This window comes from Malus domestica, chromosome 13 (genome assembly GCF_042453785.1).
Source record: "Malus domestica chromosome 13, GDT2T_hap1".
In the NCBI taxonomy this organism is placed as follows: Eukaryota; Viridiplantae; Streptophyta; class Magnoliopsida; order Rosales; family Rosaceae; genus Malus; species Malus domestica.
In genome coordinates this window covers 14,245,746-14,264,587 of record NC_091673.1, presented here as the reverse complement: position 1 = coordinate 14,264,587, position 18,842 = coordinate 14,245,746, and the positions used below count along the sequence as shown (strand labels likewise).

General features: G+C 38.7%; 2 protein-coding genes and 1 pseudogene across 2 annotated transcripts; 1 reads left to right on the top strand and 2 right to left on the bottom strand.

Annotated features, from left to right (window-relative positions):
* The first annotated feature begins 2,038 nt into the window (after positions 1-2,038).
* LOC103453017 (uncharacterized) lies at positions 2,039-4,287 on the top strand. The gene is made up of 4 exons (XM_008392549.4): positions 2,039-2,430; positions 2,523-2,624; positions 2,956-3,082; positions 3,813-4,287. Exons 1-4 carry the CDS (start codon positions 2,224-2,226, stop codon positions 4,037-4,039), a joined length of 663 nt encoding a protein of 220 aa, XP_008390771.3. The 5' UTR covers positions 2,039-2,223; the 3' UTR covers positions 4,040-4,287.
* Positions 4,288-4,689: 402 nt separating this feature from the next.
* Positions 4,690-5,452, bottom strand: LOC103453035 (protein DMP2-like; annotated as a pseudogene).
* Positions 5,453-7,663: 2,211 nt separating this feature from the next.
* LOC103453018 (protein DMP2-like) lies at positions 7,664-8,681 on the bottom strand. Its single transcript, XM_008392551.4, has one exon. The coding sequence runs from the start codon at positions 8,600-8,602 to the stop codon at positions 7,994-7,996; it is 609 nt and encodes a 202-aa protein (XP_008390773.1). The 5' UTR covers positions 8,603-8,681; the 3' UTR covers positions 7,664-7,993.
* Between the last annotated feature and the right edge of the window lie 10,161 nt (positions 8,682-18,842).

The following is an 18,842-nucleotide window of genomic DNA, read 5'->3' as shown; positions in this document are numbered from 1 at the left end:
CATGTAATACCTTATCAAACATATGCTCTTACCATTGGCAAGAAGACTATGACAACATTGGAAAACTTTGTGAAATGCATACATTGAGTAGGTTATATGATGGTACAAGTATTGTTGATCTTAAGCTAGCATATCATATGCTAATTACTGACAAAGGCGGAGGCCCCAAGTTTTTGTTCAGAAACATTTATCTTGGATGTACTTTGAGACTGATTTCTTCCTTCTTAATTGCTGGGTTGCTGAGCTGGCTTTTACAGTTTGAGTTGGAATTTCTTGTTGTTATAATTAGATTACTTGTGCAATTGGTTGGAAGAATTCAATCGGTCTTTCATGACGTATCAAAATATGTTCTTCATGAACTGCATTAAATCTAAAGATGTTGACGACAAAGGTATTAGTTTGACTTATCACCCGTTGAAGATAATGTGCTCTATTCCTTGCAACAATCTCATATTTTGATACTCCAACCATGAGATTGAGGGAGACAATCTTATATCATGGTCATCTGTCAAGAAGCTTTTTGTTCAATTGACCTCTTTAAATCAGCAATTTGCAGTCATTCAAACTCATTGTTCCAACCTCATGCTTGGATCCTCCAATCATGAGTTTAAGCGGGAATGTTAAGTGTATAAGTGAATGGTTCAAAATAGGGCATGTGTCACTTAATACTATAATATTATATTAGATTGTTATAAATGTCAGTAGTTAATATAGTTAAGGATTGTATTGTACTACTGTAGAATAAACCTTCACATGAATCATTGTAAACTTGATCATTAAGGAATACAGAATTCCTATTTCTCTCTTTCTCTCTCTTTGTCCTCTTCTATTCTCTCTCTAAAACTCTGCTTCTGCTTCTACATTTCTTCATATTAATAGCACTTAGTTCATATACAAACTCTTTGAGTTTGTTGTGTTAATCTTCCTGCATTACTCGAGAAGAAGTTGGCCAGCTGGATCAACAATTTTTTCTTAACTTCACATCCCTTAGGAAACAAGACACAGTAGGAGAACCATTGTTTCGAATAAACTGGCATGTGGTCATAGCTTACCTTTAGCTTCGGTATTGCTAAAATGTCGTTCTCCTCCTTCGAAAACTCCCAAATTTCTTTATTTTGAATCGCCAACCACTCGCTTTCGCTAGTTTTGTATCTCATCAAGCTTCCCAAAGTCCTTATTGCAAGAGGAACGCCTTGGCACTGGTTTGCAATTCTTCTTCCAATTGGCACCACATCGAGTTCTCCTCCTCCCTTCATTGTCTAAATGCCATTTTCTTGAACAATGTCCAACACTCTTCCTCTCGTAGACATTGCAGCACGTACGGTGAATCTATATCCATAACCAAGGTAACCTTGGTGCTACGAGTTGTTACCGGAGATCTTACTTCCCTTGGCACCGCCTCTTAACAAACTATTCATTTGAAGCCAACTTTAACGATTTTCATTTCATACATTGTCGAGAACAAGTAGGCAGCGTTTCCCATCTGATTTCTTTTGAAGCAGAATCTGCAATTCCTCCGTACCCATTTTTTCTACGTCCATTTCGCAGATGAGAAAATCCGACTCTTGTAATTCATCTGCAGTGCCAATACTCAAAATCATCCAAGCAACTGATCGTACATTGAAGTTTCTGTAAGCCCACACCCACGTCTTAAGCTCAAAATAGCTTACTACCCTCTCGTCATTGTGAAATTGTATGAACTCACACCTTTTATCTCTTTGGATGATGTCTAATCCATTAAATTGATGAGCTTTTTGGCAAATGTGGTGCAAATATGGCTTACACGTTACCTCATATAACAACCTCAAGCTCACCACGTCCTAAACCAATCAAACAAAGTGCACAAATTGATACAATTTCAATAACTTAGCGTCAAATATGAGAAAATAGAGATTCGCAAACTAAACCGTAATACTATAAGTGACAATATTTAAGAACTAAGCAAATGAACAACAATCCAAATTCTACTCTATCAAAAAACAAAAATAATCTAAATTATTATTTTAAAAAATTGTAAACAACAATCTAAGTTATGATTTTTAAACAATCAAAATCAAAATTTCCTTGAAAAAAATTAGGGTTTAGGGTTTAAACACAATTAAATATAAATGAACAAAAATCTAAAACTAGGTCATTAGTTTGTTAGGTTGGTTGTGCTACTTTCTTATGGTTGGACTTGGCGGCGACTGAGCCTCCTGAACTGAAATCAGCGAAAGGGGGAAAATGGAGGTAGAGTGCTATGTGGTGGTGCACAACATAGCCAAGAGGCACAACGTAGGCACGCTCGCCCGAAGCGCCACCGCCTTCGGCGTCTCAGAACTAATTCTGGTCGGCCGCAGAGAATTCAACGCCTTCGGCAGCCATGGCTCCACCTCTCACCTTCGCTTTCGCCACTTCCACTCCCTCCAAGACGCTCGCCTCTACCTCAAGGTCTCCTCTCTCTCTCTCTTTCTCCCTCTCTCTCTCTCTTCATTTTTTTTTTTATTTTGGTATTAATCTTCGATTTTGTGTGTGGGTTTTAGGAGAGAGATTGTGATATTTGCGGCGTTGAGATCACTGATAATGCTCTGCCTGTAAATCATCACCCTTTCACCAAGAGCACTGCTTTTCTTCTTGGCAATGAGGTAATTATCATTTTTTTACAATTACCCATATGGGTTTTTTGCTCTGTAACTATTGACTTAATTGGAAATTTGGATCAGTAACTTTATTGTTGGTATTTAGGCTTGTAAAGTATTGTACTTTTGATCATGGGTTCTTGGGTAACTGCTTGTTGGGATTTTTTTGATATAATTTGATAGTTTGAGAAGGTTTTTCCACTGCAATTTAACAATCTGGTTCTCTGTATTTCAGTTTTGAGTTGAACTTTACTCTGCAATCGGTTAAGCACCTGTAAATTAGCCACATTAGGATTAGGTGAATATCCCCTTATATATTTCTTTGTGTTGTTTGTAGGGAACGGGCCTTTCTGCTAAAGAATTGGAGATATGTGACTTCTTTGTGTATATTCCGCAGTATGGAGGTGGTACTGCTTCCTTGAATGTGACCGTAGCAGCTTCTATCGTGCTGCATCAGTTTGGAGGTACTATAAAAACATAGCCTGTACTCCTGCGTTTTGTTTTTCTTCTCTTCTGTTAGGCCTTGTGGTTCATGCGCTTTTATGTGATGTTTCACTGCATAAGCAAGAAAAGTTAACTTCACTAGGATGATATGAATTGTTTTGATTATTGTCTTGGAATCTAGTTGGTGCCCAAATATCATTTTCTAAGTTCCCATGTCATTATGTTCAATCACCAAACCTCATTTATCCTTCTCAAGAATTCATCTTAAATATTATATGCAAGTCGTTTGTCTGCCTATCCTACCATTTATTGACCTTTACAATAGCGAGTTTTCTACATCTCCCAATATAAATTCTTGGGTCTTATTCTGTCACTTGGCGCCCACTAGTCAAATTCTTGGAGAGGTGGGTTAAGGTTGGCCTTTAGTTTTAAGACCTATCTAAGCAGAAAATTAGAACAAGATCAGTCAATCAGATTAACTTTTTTTTAATGACCAAAATTGTTTGAACTTTGACTGGAACTACTGTACCAGCTTAGAGTTAGTATTGCACAAGATAATCATTCCTTTCTTTCTAACTTGATTATTTCACTGTTTAATAGAAGTGAGTTTACATTTCATAACAGACACCCGATCAGAATAAGAAAATCTTTCCTTTTGAACCATGCCAACCACATGTGGGTATTTCACACTACTTTTATGATTCTTCTTGTGCACAACTTATGAAATTTCCCATCCACGGTTATCTTCAGTTTGGGCTGGCTTCCCTGAGAGGACTCGTGAAGGGAACAAGTTTATTGTGGCAGAGAAACCGGTAAAGCAGACAAGACAAAGTTTTTGTGCAGAAACAGCAGATTCCGTCATTGAAGAGCGAAAATGCAGAAAAGAATTTGCTGCTAATGGTTTCTTTGATGAGAGTGGAAATGACAATTCATCTTCTAACCTTTTAGATGGATTGTTTGCTGATGTAAGAATATAATATCTTTGACATCATATAAGCTGAAAATCATTTAGATTGGTAGTACACACCTCAACTGTTGTAAATGAAAACAGAAGGAACAGTTTATGAGTTTTATGTATCATCGGCAGCGTGCATAAGATCCAGTTTCATAGATTGTATTGTTAGTGGCATTGATTTTGTTTCAATTAGTATGACGACATACGGAAACTATTACAAGGTTTCCTTGGATTGTTTTTCATGCAAGAAAATTCAACATAATTGTTTTACTTTTCGCTTGTCGATCTTATCGGTCAGTTTTGATTTTTGTCGTTAATTTTAACGCCCGAATTTTATCAAACGGTATAAAAGATTGTTCCTTTCCTATTAAGATCAAGTTATAAATTATAAATTAAAAGTTTAGAACAGTATAAACTTGTTACATTCATTCCGAAGAGAGAAGGAAAAAGAATTAATCGAACTTAGGCAAACTACTAAGCAAACAATATGAAAACCAGCGTGAGCGCACACTGTTGCTATATTTACCACTTGAGTCTTGCGGATCGAATCATAGTTCAAGAGCATAGGAAGACGCCGGCTCCGAATCCTGTGAAGAATCAGAACTCGACGAGGGGTACCCAATTTCATGGCGTTTATTAGCTATATTTACCACTTTGAGTCATGTGATCAAGTCATAGTTCAAGAGCTTAGGAAGCTGCCGACTCTGAATCCTGTGAAGAATCAGAACTTGACGACGGGTACCCGATTCCATGGCGTTAAATATTAGCTATATTTACCACTTTGAGTGTTGTGAATCAAGTCATAGTTCAAGAGCTTAGGAAGCTGCCGACGCCGAATCCTGTGAAGAATCAGGACTAGACGAAGGGTACCCAATTCCATGGCGTTTATTAGGGAACACAGCGAAAACAGTTCCAGCAATTGTACCGATAACCTGAGGCAACTCCTGTAGCAAAATCTTCTCAGTGGACTCAAACCCTGGATAATAGTACCTGACAGTGTTGGCGTCCAAAAGTGACACAACTGCAAACACAATCAAGGAAAAGAAGGCATGCACAAAGTCCCCAAACCTAAGCTTGTAAGCAGACAAGTCCACAGAGTTGGAACTTGTTGAGGGACAAAGCCCCTTGCTTGTTGCCACCCCATAGTGTGTTTGTCCATCACTGCCTTGTCTGTGAAGGAAGCAAAGCAGCAGGAGAAGCCGGAAACAGCGATGAGAATGGCGCCTAGGTATTTGTTGACAGCGGTGCAGTTGCCGTTGTTGGTCAACACAGGGTTGAGGAACTGGAACAAGAAGACTACCGGTTGGGAGGAGCTTGATGAGGTTGCCTGCGTATGTTAATGTTCTGTTGTGAACGCTTTTGTTTTTGGTGGTGGTTGTCTTGGATTTAGAGGAAGAGCTAGTAGAACCCCCCATTTTTTCAGAATTAAAGTGTTGTAAATTGTGGTTTTTGTGAGAGAGATTTGGTGTGTATTTATATAGAGATATAACAGAGGGAATTGACTTGGAGTGGAATTGCTTTCACGTTGACAGAAAACATGGCGTTGTCGTGTTGAGATGGAAAGGTGGCTTCTATTTGGGTGGTGCTATCCGTAGACCTATTTTTACTTCTCACTCACATTTTCAATTTTTGGCCAATTGAAGAAGATCAATGGACAAAAATTAACAAAAGTAAATAAGAAGTAAAAAGAAATGTATGAATAGCACTACCTTTTATTTTAAGAAAGGATGCGCTTCATTTCTAATCCAAGTTTTGAAAATTAATGTTGTTGAATTTCTGTACTCCCAATATTGAGGATACGTATCCTTAAAGAATATTGAATAAAGGGACTTAAACAAGAAAAAAAGTGATGAGATTGTTGTGCATCTTATATACATAAATCATATCAAGATACATATGGAGCCAGTTCAATTGGTCATGACAGTCTTCCCATCTATTTCTATTCAAACTCCAATTCTCTTTTTTGTAAATTAGAATATTGCATTGTCAACGAAATCATATCAGAATATATAGTATCATGTCCTTTTATAGGCCCTCAATGAGCCTTCAGTTTCCTTGCTCAAACCTCTTTTTTCCTTTGCATTTAATGCGTCGATTACATAGATTTGACTTGCTAGCTGTTCATCTGCCCTTTGCTCGACACGTAGTGACAAAGTGACATTTGTGCAGGTCCACTTGCATACTTTCTTGGGACAACGGAAGCCGAGCACCATGTTTGGGTTTGGAGGTGGTAGAAACCCGCACGCAGCGCCCTATATGTCGTTTCATAGGTTTCTATTCCCTCGGATGGCTGCCACGTGTCATAGAGTTGATGTCTGAGCAGGCTTGCCCCTCTATTCCTAGGAACTTGTGCGATAGAACTGTCAGTACACCAACTTGCATCTTCGCGGTCGAAAATTACTTTTATAGGGAAGCGCTCAGCCTAGTTGCTGATAGGCAATCTGGACTGTCGTGTGTTGACTCCCATAGTGCTCTGGATCGTCTTCCCAGCCTCATTGGGCTTGGCCATCCTTTGGGGCTGTGCTACTTTGGACTGGTGTTTCTTTGGGCCCCTTGAGGTCAGAAAGGACCTTGCGTTAACAGACCGAAACTACTGTATCAGTCTTAATAGTTTACAAGATAATTCTTCCTTTCTTTCTCACTTGATTATTTCACCGTTGAATAGAAAGTGAGCTTACGTTTGATAATCGACACCCAATCAGAATAAGAAAATCCTTCCTTTTGAACTATGCCAACCACATGTAGGTGTAATTTTCTACATCTAGGTAGACCTTTAGTTTTAAGACCTAGCTAAACAAGATGAGACTATAAGATAACTTTTCTTAGGGACCAAAATTGTTTGAACTTTGACTCAACTTACCAGTCTTAGAGTTAGTAGTGCACAAGATAATCATACCTTTCTTTATAACTTGATTATTTCACGGTTTAATAGAAAGTAAACTAGTTTACGTTTGATAACCAACACCGATCAGAATAAGAAAATCTTTCCTTTTGAACTATGTCAACCACATGTAGGTATAATTTTACACTACTTTTATGATTCTTCTTGTGTTCAACTTATGAAATTTCCCACCCACGTTTATCTTCAGTTTGGGCCTGAGAGGACTCGTGAAGGGAACAAGTTTATTGTGGCAGAGAAACCGTTAAAGCAGACAAGACGAAGTTTTTGTGCAGAAACAGCAGATTCTGTCATTGAAGAGCGAAAATGCAGAAAAGAATTTGCTGCTAATGGTTTCTTTGATGAGAGTGGAAATGACAATTCATCTTCCAACCTTTTAGATGGATTGTTTGCTGATGTAAGAATATAATATCTTTGACATCATATAAGCTGAAAATCGTTTAGATTGGTAGTACACACCTCAACCGTTGTAAACGAAAAAGAAGGAACAGTTTATGAGTTTTATGTATCATCGGCAGCGTGCATAAGATCCAGTTTCATAGATTATATTGTTAGTGGCATTGATTTTGTTTCAATTAGTATGACGAAAGACGGAAACTATTACCAGGTTTCCTTGGTTCATGCAAGAAAGTTCTACATAATTGTTTTACTTTTCACTTGTCGATCTTATCAGTCAGTTTTGCATTTTTGTCGTTAATTTTTACGCCCGAATTTTATCCAACGGTATAAATGATTGTTCCTTTCCTATTAAGATCAAGTTTTAATTTATAAATTGAAAGTTTAGCACACCGTAAAAACATGTTACATTCATTCCAAAGAGAGAAGGAAAAAGGATTAATCAAACTTAGGCAAACTACTAAACAAACAATATGAAAACCACAAACTTGCGTGAGCACACACTTTTGCTATATTTACCACTTGAGTCTTGTGGATCAAGTCATAGTTCAAGAGCTTCGGAAGCCGCCGACTCCTAATCCTGTGACGAATCAGAACTTGACGACGGGTACCCAATTCCATGGCGTTTATTAGTTATATTTACCACTTTGAGTCTTGAGAATCAAGTCATAGTTCAAGAGCTTAGGAAGCTGCCGACTCCGAATCCTGTGAAGAATCAGAACTTGAAGACGGGTACCCAATTCCATGGCGTTTATTAGGGAACACAGAGAAAACAGTTCCGGCAATTGTACCTATAACCGGAGGCAACACCTGTAGCAAAATCTTCTCGGTGGACTCAAACCCTGGATAATAGCACCTGACAGTGTTGGCATCCAAAAGTGACACAACTGCAAACACAATCAAGGAAAAGAAGGCATGCACAAAGTCCCCAAACCTAAGCTTGTAAGCAGACAAGTCCACAGAGTTGGAACTTGTCGAGGGCCAAAGCCCCTTGCTTGTTACCACCCCATAGTGTGTTTGTCCATCACTGCCTGTGTAACTGTCTGTGAAGGAAGAAAAACAGCAGGAGAAGCCGCAAACACCGATGAGAATGGCGCTTAGATATTTGTTGACAGCGGTGCATTTGCCGTTGTTGGTCAAGACAGGGTTGAGGAACTGGAACAAGAAGACCGTGCCGGTTGGGAGGAGCTTGATGAGGTTGCCTGCGCATGTTAATGTTCTGTCTTTGATGCTTTTGTTTTTGGTTGTGGTTGTCTTGGATTTAGAGGAAGAGCTAGTAGAACCCCCCATTTTTCGAATTAAAGTATGTTTTGACGGAGTTTATAGAAATGATATTTGTGAATTGTGTCGTAATTTGTGGTTTTTGTGATAGGGAGATTTGGTGTGTATTTATAGAGAAATATAAGAGATGGAATTGGTTAGGAGAGGAATTGCTTTCACGTTAACTGAAAATATGGCTTTGTCGTGTTGAGATGGAAAAAGGTGGCTTTTACTTTTAGAAAGGGCGGGCTTCATTTCTAATCCAAGTTTTGAGGATTAATATTGTTGAATTTTAGCCCCTTAGTACTACGGTGTAGTGGTATTTGTATTCACTTATAAGTGAAAGGTTTTAGGTTCAATTCTCGCCAAATGCGAATTTGAACCACATAGTTAGCTCATTGTGAGGCTTAGCCTACTTCCCTCCCCTTAGTGTTGGTAATATCGCTCAAAATTGTAAGGTTAACAAATTTAATTAAATGATTGTAGATGGGATTAGGAGATGGGCTGAAATTAAATGGATACAAAGATGCAAGTGGTTCACCTATCAAAACTGGGCTACATCCACCGTGTTGCTCTCAATATATTGATTTCAAGGCTAAGTAGCGCTTGGTTGATACATTCACTATATTCTCTCCGATTCATCCGACCTCGATATTGGAGGTTTTTACCCCTTTATTTTGGCCTCTCCCTCTTTGGGCCTCTCAAATCGGCATTTCATGTGTTAACCACTTGCACTAGCTTATTGACTTTCTAATTCTACCTATTCGGCCAGACCCTTGTCAGCGAAGTGACATTTTTGTAGTCGGGGCGACGCACCTTTTAAGGTTCAGGCGTCTCAAGCATCCCGCTTGGACCTCGGTTACTCTGCCTAGCCTTGCCGAGCACTGTCCCGCTATGCTTATGTCTCATCATAGGCCTTTGTTGTCAACTACAAGTCGTTGTATGGTCTAATTGGCACTTGAATTGTTCTGCCCTTAGAGACTTGTGCCATAGAGCTATTAGCTTGCCCATGTGTTCCACGCAATCGGGTAGTTCTTCTTTTGTCTTGGTCAGCCTAAGTACCCTGGTCAGCCCTCTTTGAACCCTTTGGCCTTAGGCTTCTTGATATTTCCTTGGGCTTATGCAGTTGGGTAGGCCTAAATGGGCATAGGGTTAACATGAATAAATCATCAATAAGATAAATGAGTGATTAGATTGTTGTGCAATCTTATATACGTAATGTCAAGCCCCGATCTCGACATACGTCCAGGATCGACATGTGACGTCACCAAATACTCGTATATCTTACGTACCCCATCTCCGGGATATGGCAAATCACAACTCGAGAATCAAATTGCAAAGTAATTTTTCGTTTACTTTATGGCTGCATCTAACCTCCTCGTTAGACTACCTACGAACCGTCAATAGGGATCAAGCCATTCGTAATTCACTTATCACAAAATCAGATGTTTATTCCACTAAGTTCAAGCAGAAAAGCATAGCATTCCTCAATCATTTATTATAAACTAACAACATGTAATTCCTGGACTCAGGCTACATAACCAACTCCCATGAAAACATGATTTCTCTCCCATCCAACTTATAAATCATTATGTCTCATCATGATATCGCAATTCACAACATACATCATATTTAAGAACCGACGAAACACAAAATCATTCTCTAGCCGCATTAATTAATTAATTTGATCAAAGTAATAACAATTATTTCCATACCTTTTAAATTCATACCTTATGACATCATAATCGAATCGTAGAAAATTCCGAAAGAGTCACTCAGACGTCCAACATCTTTTCTAATTCAATTCACAAGATTCTCGAAACCATTGACACAAATATATATAAAACTAAAACTAGAGTGACGCAGTTAGGCCAAGCCTACTTCTCCAAATAATGGGTTTTTAGACTACTCCACGAAATTCAACAACCTCGGATTCTGGACCACTCAACTGAACCAAACTAAATATGATTGCCTATCAAATGTACCAAGTACAACTATCATCATCACCTCTAGAATGCGTATGGTCCTCCATCGCGGATATACCAAGCAGAACCATAGGCATAATCTCATCGTGCGGGCAGTGATCACCCATCGCGGATATATCAAACATGATCACTCCTGAATACATATGGTCCCCCATCGCGGATATACCAAGCAGGACCACATCCTAGCTCTAGGTAGTGACCACCCATCGCTGATACACCAATCATGATCACCCATAACAGTCCCCCATCGCGGATATACCAAGTAGGACTATATCATATAGCTCTAGGTAGTGATCACCCATCGCGGATATACCAAGCATGATCACTCATAGCATGTGTATGGTCCCCCATCGCGGATATACCAAGCATGACTATCTATGTACTACTACTACATGGTGCAATCTCATCATCACACATTATACATAATTATACTCATACATGCTATCGATTCCCCATATCAACCAGCATCTAGTCATATGGAGCACAACACAAGGAATTCCCTTAATTACTATTTCTACTAAAATCTAATAAAGTACCTAACTCATCTCCTGACTTTCATCTCCATCTCATGCTAGGTAGTAATGCCAAGTTCAAATAGGTATTCAGTTGGCAATCATATCCAAATAATTATCAAACAATATTTAGATCCCATAATTGTCATAACATTCATCAATCACATTATTACATAGATAATTAAACACATATATATCACAAACATCATCAGTACACAAGCCAAATCCTATTTAATAAGCATAGGTCTATGGCTAAATATATAAAATCACATTTTAATAGAATCATATTGATAAGACCAATTCATATTCACAAATGATACTAATATAAGAAATTAAGATAATAATCATATCTCATGTATTCAAGTCACTATCTAACCAATATAGGCCCACTAGACTTCAATTAGTCCCGTAGTACTAATTTTATTATTTATAACGTTTCGAGACATGTAGACCACAAATCAACTCTCGGTCAACAATAGGGTCCACAACTCTACGTAATTTGATCTTGATGATCCGCACATCGATTTCGAATCCATAACTTCCCAAATTCCACATTATGCTTCTAGAACAACATACTAAAATCCCATCGCGATCCGACGGTCGGATCTCCGTCAATTACTAGAATTAAGTGGCGGTCAACAATTTATTTTACAAATTTAGAAATCCAATTAGGGAAGATCCGTAAGTCGGATTCCCGATCTGTAAGTTTCTATGATCCAAAAATATTATGTTCTATCACGCATTAAGGTTTGGTGACGATCCAATGGTCGAATCGTTGATTCATAATTTGACTAAGTAAGGTATCGTAATGAAACTAAGTCCAGACAATCAAATTACGTCACACAGATATCAATTATGAAATCAAGGCATCTATTTGAACTTAAAAGGACATCATCGGCCCACTAGCCAGGCCGCTGCCGCACACGCCGCCGCGGGTGGCTGTCGGCTGCCCCGACTTGCCGGAAAAATTCAACTATTTTTAAAAATTATCAAAAATTATAGAAATGAAGATCTCTAAGAGTAGAGCAAACTTTATACATGTGGCCAAGTCCAATTTAGCCGGGAAAATCTCCAATTCTACTAAAACCTACCAGAACCCTAGAAATAAGTGCATTTCAATTCGTCTTCTCCGGTGCTCCACCGCCCCCAAACTTGTTTGGGGTTTGTTTCTGGCCTCAAGATGATGTCAAAGGTGGTAACAATTGAAGAGAAACACTTCAGAAATGGTGGCTTTCCATCAAAGTTCCCTCGCACCCATGGGTGCGGTTGTCACAAAATCGAGACTAATGTCTTCGATTCTTGGATGGATATGAAGGAAAGAGTGATGCCAAGTTGTTTCCAAGTGGTTCCCCACCACAACTCATTGGAATAACTCCGGAATTGGCGTCGGAAAAGCCTCGGGGGTACGGGGTCTCCAATTGGTAACGGGTTGGGTGTGGGTTGCGGGGGCCCGAGTTGGGTGCTCTGCACCTCCCTCCTTTCCTTTCCTTTTTCCCTCATCTCATTGGTCTCTCTATCTCTTCATTCTCCCCCGATTGGGCAACCCTTTTTTCCCCCCAGTTTCTGATTCTTTTTCTTCACCTCATTTTTTCTCATTGGTCATTCTTTTTCCCCTCTTCTTTTCTGATTGGCTCCCTTCCTTACTTATAATTGGCTCCCTTAAACTCCCACATGGTGGGGGTTTATCTCATTTAAAAACTATAGTTTAGTAGAACAACTTCAAATGTCTGTAACTATACCGTTATAATTCGGACTCGCAAACGACTTTTGCCTATACGTTCGTGGTTTCGAGATCTAATTGAAAATATAAATTGTGACCTCCAAAGGTCTACGGATTTTAAATAATTAATTTCCAAACTTCAAACTTCGTAACTAGTTTAATTGAAATCTAAATTCAAATAAATAAATATAAATTCTTGATAAATAATATAAAATCTCAATAATACAAATACGTAGATTATAACAGTGAAATCCAGGAACAAAATTTCACATGTAAATCATATCAAAATACATACGGAGCTAGGTCACAGTTGGCTAGGACAGTCTACCCACCCACCATTCAAACTCAAATTCTCTTCTTGTAAATGAGGTCCCCCCAACCACCCCTCCCCCCAACCCCCCCCCCCCAAAAAAAAACTTATAAGGAGCTCCCACTTTCCTTTCAAAACTTTAATTTTAGACAATTATCTCTCTGAATTGTTATAATTGGACAATTCCCCTGAACTTTAATTATAACCGATTATCCTTTGAACTTTTATAATTGGTAATTTCCCTCCTAAACCCTAAACTTCAAACAAAAAATATATGGAGTGAACTAACGGAAGGGAAGAAGAAAAAACAATATATTCTTATAGGGAAATAGACCATTTATAAAAGTATAGGGGCACAATCGGCTAAAACTAAAGTTTAGGGAGAGTAATTGGTTAAAATTAAAATTCAGGAGAAATTGACATCTCCCTACAAGTTTAGAGAGGGAGGAGGAAAATTTGACAAATACCTCCTCGTAAATTGTAATATTGCATTGTGCCATTGTCAAATAATCATATCTACTATTATGTCAACGATCTTTTAAAGATCTGTATCGTTTTCTTTTTAAAACAAAACTTAATTTCGTTTTTTTATAGTTATTTGACTTATTTTTAGCAAAAACTTGTACGTAAACTTTGTTTGAAAAAGAATACTCGACTTGTAGGAGCTTAAACAGCGATAAGAGCTTAACCAACGTGAAATGCATGGAAGCCAAGTGCATTTCCCAGTATAAAATAGTTTGATTTCTTTTAATGAAAAAAGAAATTAAACTATTTTTTGTCGAAATGCATGAAAGCCAAGCACATATAATGAGTGTTCATCCAAATATTCAACAAACTTCGTACAATTTAATGAAAAATAAAATACAAAAAAAAAAGTCATCTATTTTTTGTTGAAATGAGAGTGCAACTTAGGCATGTATAAGCATCATTTCTTAATTTTCAAATGTTTAACAATTAATCGGGAGGTGACTAGCCGTCTAATACTTGAACAGGAAATGGGCAGCATTAGGTAAAAATTTCTGGAACATTATTTATAAGAAAGATAATCAAGTCGCTCGTGCAGTCGCTGTTGCAAATCGTGGCACTTCTTTTTTTTGGTTTTGTTTAATGGGACTCTCCTGTGCTTTCATTTTTGGGTATGCCATGTCATATTAGTTATAGAGAAACACCCAAGGACGATCTACATTTTAACGAACTCTTATCAACAAATTAAAACCTATGCATGCACCTTATTAAGAGATTAATTTGATTGATCATCAATAACCTCTAATCACGATCCAGGTGCAATACTGAGGTTTAATAGACAATCAAGAGTAATGCTAGGTAGACCAATTTTTTAAACCAAATTTGTAAATCATATGATGTGACATCAAGGAAATAAACACGTTAATTAATACTTAAATAAGAATTCAATCATCAACAACCCCTTATATATGTGACAACCCATCCCTAGTTCTACGATTTTATAAATTTTAAAAATGTGAATTTATGAAAAATGTCATAGAGGTGAGGGTATTGACTTTCATTGACCAATGTATAGTGAGATGTATGGAATCTTTTTTGGCATATTTTTTAATCAACGATACGAACGCAAGGCGCAAGCGGAATCGGAATCGAAATCGAAGCTACAATTAAAATTTTACGAAACTACAAATCTGAAAAGTACTTTTGTAAGGATTACTATTTATTATTTATATATTTCTCATAATTATTATATTATTATTTTAATATTAGTTGATCGAAAAATGAGGGAAAGAAGAATGGACGGGGGAAAGAAGGGATAAAAGAGAGGAATGAGGGGGCTGCTGCCCAATCGAATGAGAGGGAGTGAGAGAAGGATGTTGACCGAATCGGGAGAGGAGAGAGAGAAAGCTTGCGAATCAAAAACATAAGAAAGGAGGGGAAATAAGGGAGAGAGAAGGCACGGGATATGCAGGCCGTTTCTCTTTGATGACCGACCTGGTTTTGCTTGTCTTCTCCAATGGTTTTCGTCGGTTTTTCTGGCAAACCATGTCACTCCACCACTTGCAACCTCTTCCACAACCTCCCCTCTACCATTTCCACCCAAAATCAGAAGAAATTTAGTTGAAGTTTGGTGAAAAACTCCAACTCATAAGTGACTGCGAATAACGCCAGTCTTCACGTGATTGTAGTACTAGAACGTATATTATGATTACACCAAGTCCTATCGTATAGGTTGCATTAGGTGACTCCACTCCTGTGCTAGCATAGATTGATGAGCATCAGTTTAGTGGTACAGGTTGCATTAGGTGACTCCGACTTATGTGCTAGCGTAGATTGATGAGCACCTAATTTTACTTATATTATTGTTGAGATTTTGTGATTTTGGATGTCCCGCCCTTAGTTACGAGATATTGTGCCGTAATGAATTTTTGAGATTTTGCAAGCTACGGTAGGTATTTTTATACTATACATAGTAAGTATATTTTAGAAACTATACTTGTGTTACGATGAGGGGTTACAATGTTTTTAGAAAGGTTTTTTTTATAAAACTTTATTTTCAGGCCCACTTACCCTTGTTTTTCGCCCCTATTGGTTTTAGTAGCTAAGCTTTCTTATCGACAAGGATTTTTGGCAAATCCAAGTATAAATGGCTACCTATGATGGTATAATCCTTATCCTACCTTACTATACTTCACTTATGCTCTGTCATCGCTTGTGAAATGGGTTCATTCCCGCTCACCAGTGCACTCTTATATTTAGGACTTTTAGGTTTAAATTTATTCACATTTTCCACATCACTACACTTTATGGCTTCATCACCTTCCAGGTGTCGGCCAACACATCTCGATTTATAATCCAAGTGGACATTCCAAGTTGGGGTGTGTCAGTTTGGTATTAGAGCATAAGTTGGGTAGTATTACGCTCATCACACGCCTGATGTAAGCATTCTTGGTTCTTGAACCTAAGTGTTGAATCTTGCCACCTCGTCGAATACGAAAAATGTGTTAACTTTTCCAACGTTTTAGACGTTATAAATGACTTATCAACATGCTAGAACATCATTTTGGCAGACACCTCTAGACTTAAATGAAGAACTTTCCTGCCAAAGAAATTCCCAATATGAGACAAGTTGATGGCCTTGAAGCAGGGCTACTATATCGATAGTTGTGCATCACGGGGTATTTATCTACCAATCAATCCCACTACCATTTCGTCATTGCTACCAACCATTCCAAGTTAGGAACCAAGAATAGTTTTGATTCCTTGGCAGTACCCGCTAATGTACCACCTATTCGAATTCCTACGAAGTTTACTTCGTCGAAAATTTCAGAAATGTCTCGAGTGACAATGTGGTGCTAAGGTGGTAGCACTTGACGAAAGAAAATCTAGGGGACAATCATTCCGGATCTTTGGGAGGAAGATCGACTTCCGATTAAGTCCGTTCTAAAGTAGATTATTAGCAAATTTCTTTTCCGATCTTAGGAGATTCCAACCAACACTAGTCTCAGATTTCCTTTCGACGTTGTACTCGTCATTTCAATGAGTATAGGCCGGTGAGTATAAGTTGTTATACCTTCAGGTAGCAAAAATCCCAAAAGCAGTAATCAATTTCCCCTAGAATCAACCAAACCAACTCATAGGACCAAATCGTTACCAACCATCTGAAACCATCCACCCGAGCGGGCTTTAACCTGTAATCAACCTACGGTGGTGCTACTAATTGACACAGGTACTAGTATATGGGAGTGATACCTTTATGGGAGTGATACCTTTATGCCATAATGCTAGTTGATAGTTTCAAGGTAAAGAACAATATCAAAAATATCAAAAGTATCATAAATGTGTTAATTAGCGACGTGACTGATAGATTGAGCAGTGACTACTTGAGCCAAAGAAACTAAATCGTAGACACCTAGGAGCAAGCCTTTTTGGAGGATAGTTTAAACTCATAGTTGTGTTAAATGTTTTACCCATATAGGTAACCAGAACTTTCTCTACCACTCATCCTTGTGGCTGCTACCTGGTAAACATTACAGTTAAAGCACGAGTTAATTTTCGCCATAAGAGCGATTTGAGTATATAGAAAATTGTGAAGGCCTTTGTACGTGGCAAAATGAAAGGGAGTAGTATGGTGCATTTCGAAGACGTACATCTTCTGCATCATTTCTCAAAAATTTTATTTGGGATATCACCAAATGGTGAAGTGAAGTACACCATCTATCCACTATCTCTTACAACGCCAGTTTCCTTGCATCTTTTCAAACAAGTCCTACATCACAGAGAAAACTTAGTTACAAAAGCTTACCGATTAGGAATTTACCCAACCAAACATTTTATCTAGGAGAACCGCAAACCTATCCACGAAGGTGAATGGATAAACCTTAGGATTGTACCTAGATTTTAGCAATTCCATTGGGTGACGATTAAAATTGTTTGTACCATACTTAACCAATCCCGAAACTACTGAGCACCGGTCAATGTTATACCGTCAAGGACCCAGAAAAGTTTCCCTCCAACCAAGAGGCCAATCACAACGCGACATGTGTCGACATCAGAAGCCAATCATAACGCGACACATGTCAAAATCAGAAGCCAATCACAACAAAACACGTGTTAATGTTAAAACAAAGCTAGAAACTCTCTTCTATAAAAGGAGATCATTCTCCCACAATATTTCCTAATGTCATTTGTACTAAATCATTCACTAGTACTCACTAAAGGAGAGCTTGAACATATGTACTTGTGTAAACCCTTCACAATTAATGAGAACTCCTCTACTCCGTGGACGTAGCCAATCTGGGTAAACCACATACATCTTGTGTTTGCTTCCCTGTCTCTATCCATTTACATACTTATCCACACTAGTGACCGAAGCAATCTAGCGAAGGTCACAAACTTAACATTTTATGTTGTACCAAAGTCCCCACTAATTTTGTGCATCAACATTTGGCGCCGTCTGTGGGAACGACACTTATTCCCACTCTTCAGCTTTGCCAAGCTGGTTTCCACCATTCGTACACTCTTTTTTGACCAGGCATCCCTCACCAACATAGGGAGTGAAGGAAGCCACATCACACAGAATGACACCCCTCTTGCACCTAGTACGAAGTAACGAAAGAATGAAGGAAAAAAGATTGCTCTTCAAGCTAAAGTCGATGACTAGAAGCTCAGAACAACAAGATAGCAATGAAAAATGAGGTCCTCCAGGAGCAGTATGAGAAGCTCTTTGAGACGCTCCACGAAACTAGGCGTACTCAAACACGCGAGCTCGTTGCCCCTGTGGACATCAACCATTATCTGGGTGCCCCCTAACTCTGAGGGTCACCTCCTTTCGACATGGGTATCCCTGATGAGGAGCGAGCTAATCATCAAAACATTGATCAACATGAGACTTCTCTCAACCCAGATGCTTCGACCCGAAGCAGAAGAAGTGGAGGAAGACACCTCCTTGCATAAGGGTTGGAAGGATCGAAAGCTGTTTATCATGACTGCCGAGACTTCCTAAAACAACGTCTAGAGAATCCCCTCCACATATGCTCGAAGATCAATGACCCAAGGGTTTCTTGAAGGCTCGGTCCCCTTCCATGACCTAGGCCAGCTGCCAATCTAGGGAAGAAACAACAGGTCACAGAGGAACATGAAGGTACAGGGGACTCTGAGGTATTCCGACAGACTCGCCCTAGAAGTCAGTACAGCGAGTCCAAGAATAAACCACACGCCCTTGCTCAAACTTTCCTACTTCCAAGAGGCGATGGAGACTTACGAAAGAAAATTCCAG

Excerpts from the sequence above, each read along its gene's own strand:
- LOC103453017 (XM_008392549.4), top strand. The coding sequence starts at position 2,224 with ATGGAGGTAGAGTGCTATGTGGTGGTGCACAACATAGCCAAGAGGCAC. Across the intron at positions 2,431-2,522 it reads ACGCTCGCCTCTACCTCAAG|GAGAGAGATTGTGATATTTG; the intron begins GTCTCCTCTCTC and ends TGTGGGTTTTAG. Across the intron at positions 3,083-3,812 it reads CGTGCTGCATCAGTTTGGAG|TTTGGGCTGGCTTCCCTGAG; the intron begins GTACTATAAAAA and ends GGTTATCTTCAG.
- LOC103453018 (XM_008392551.4), bottom strand. The coding sequence starts at position 8,602 with ATGGGGGGTTCTACTAGCTCTTCCTCTAAATCCAAGACAACCACAACC.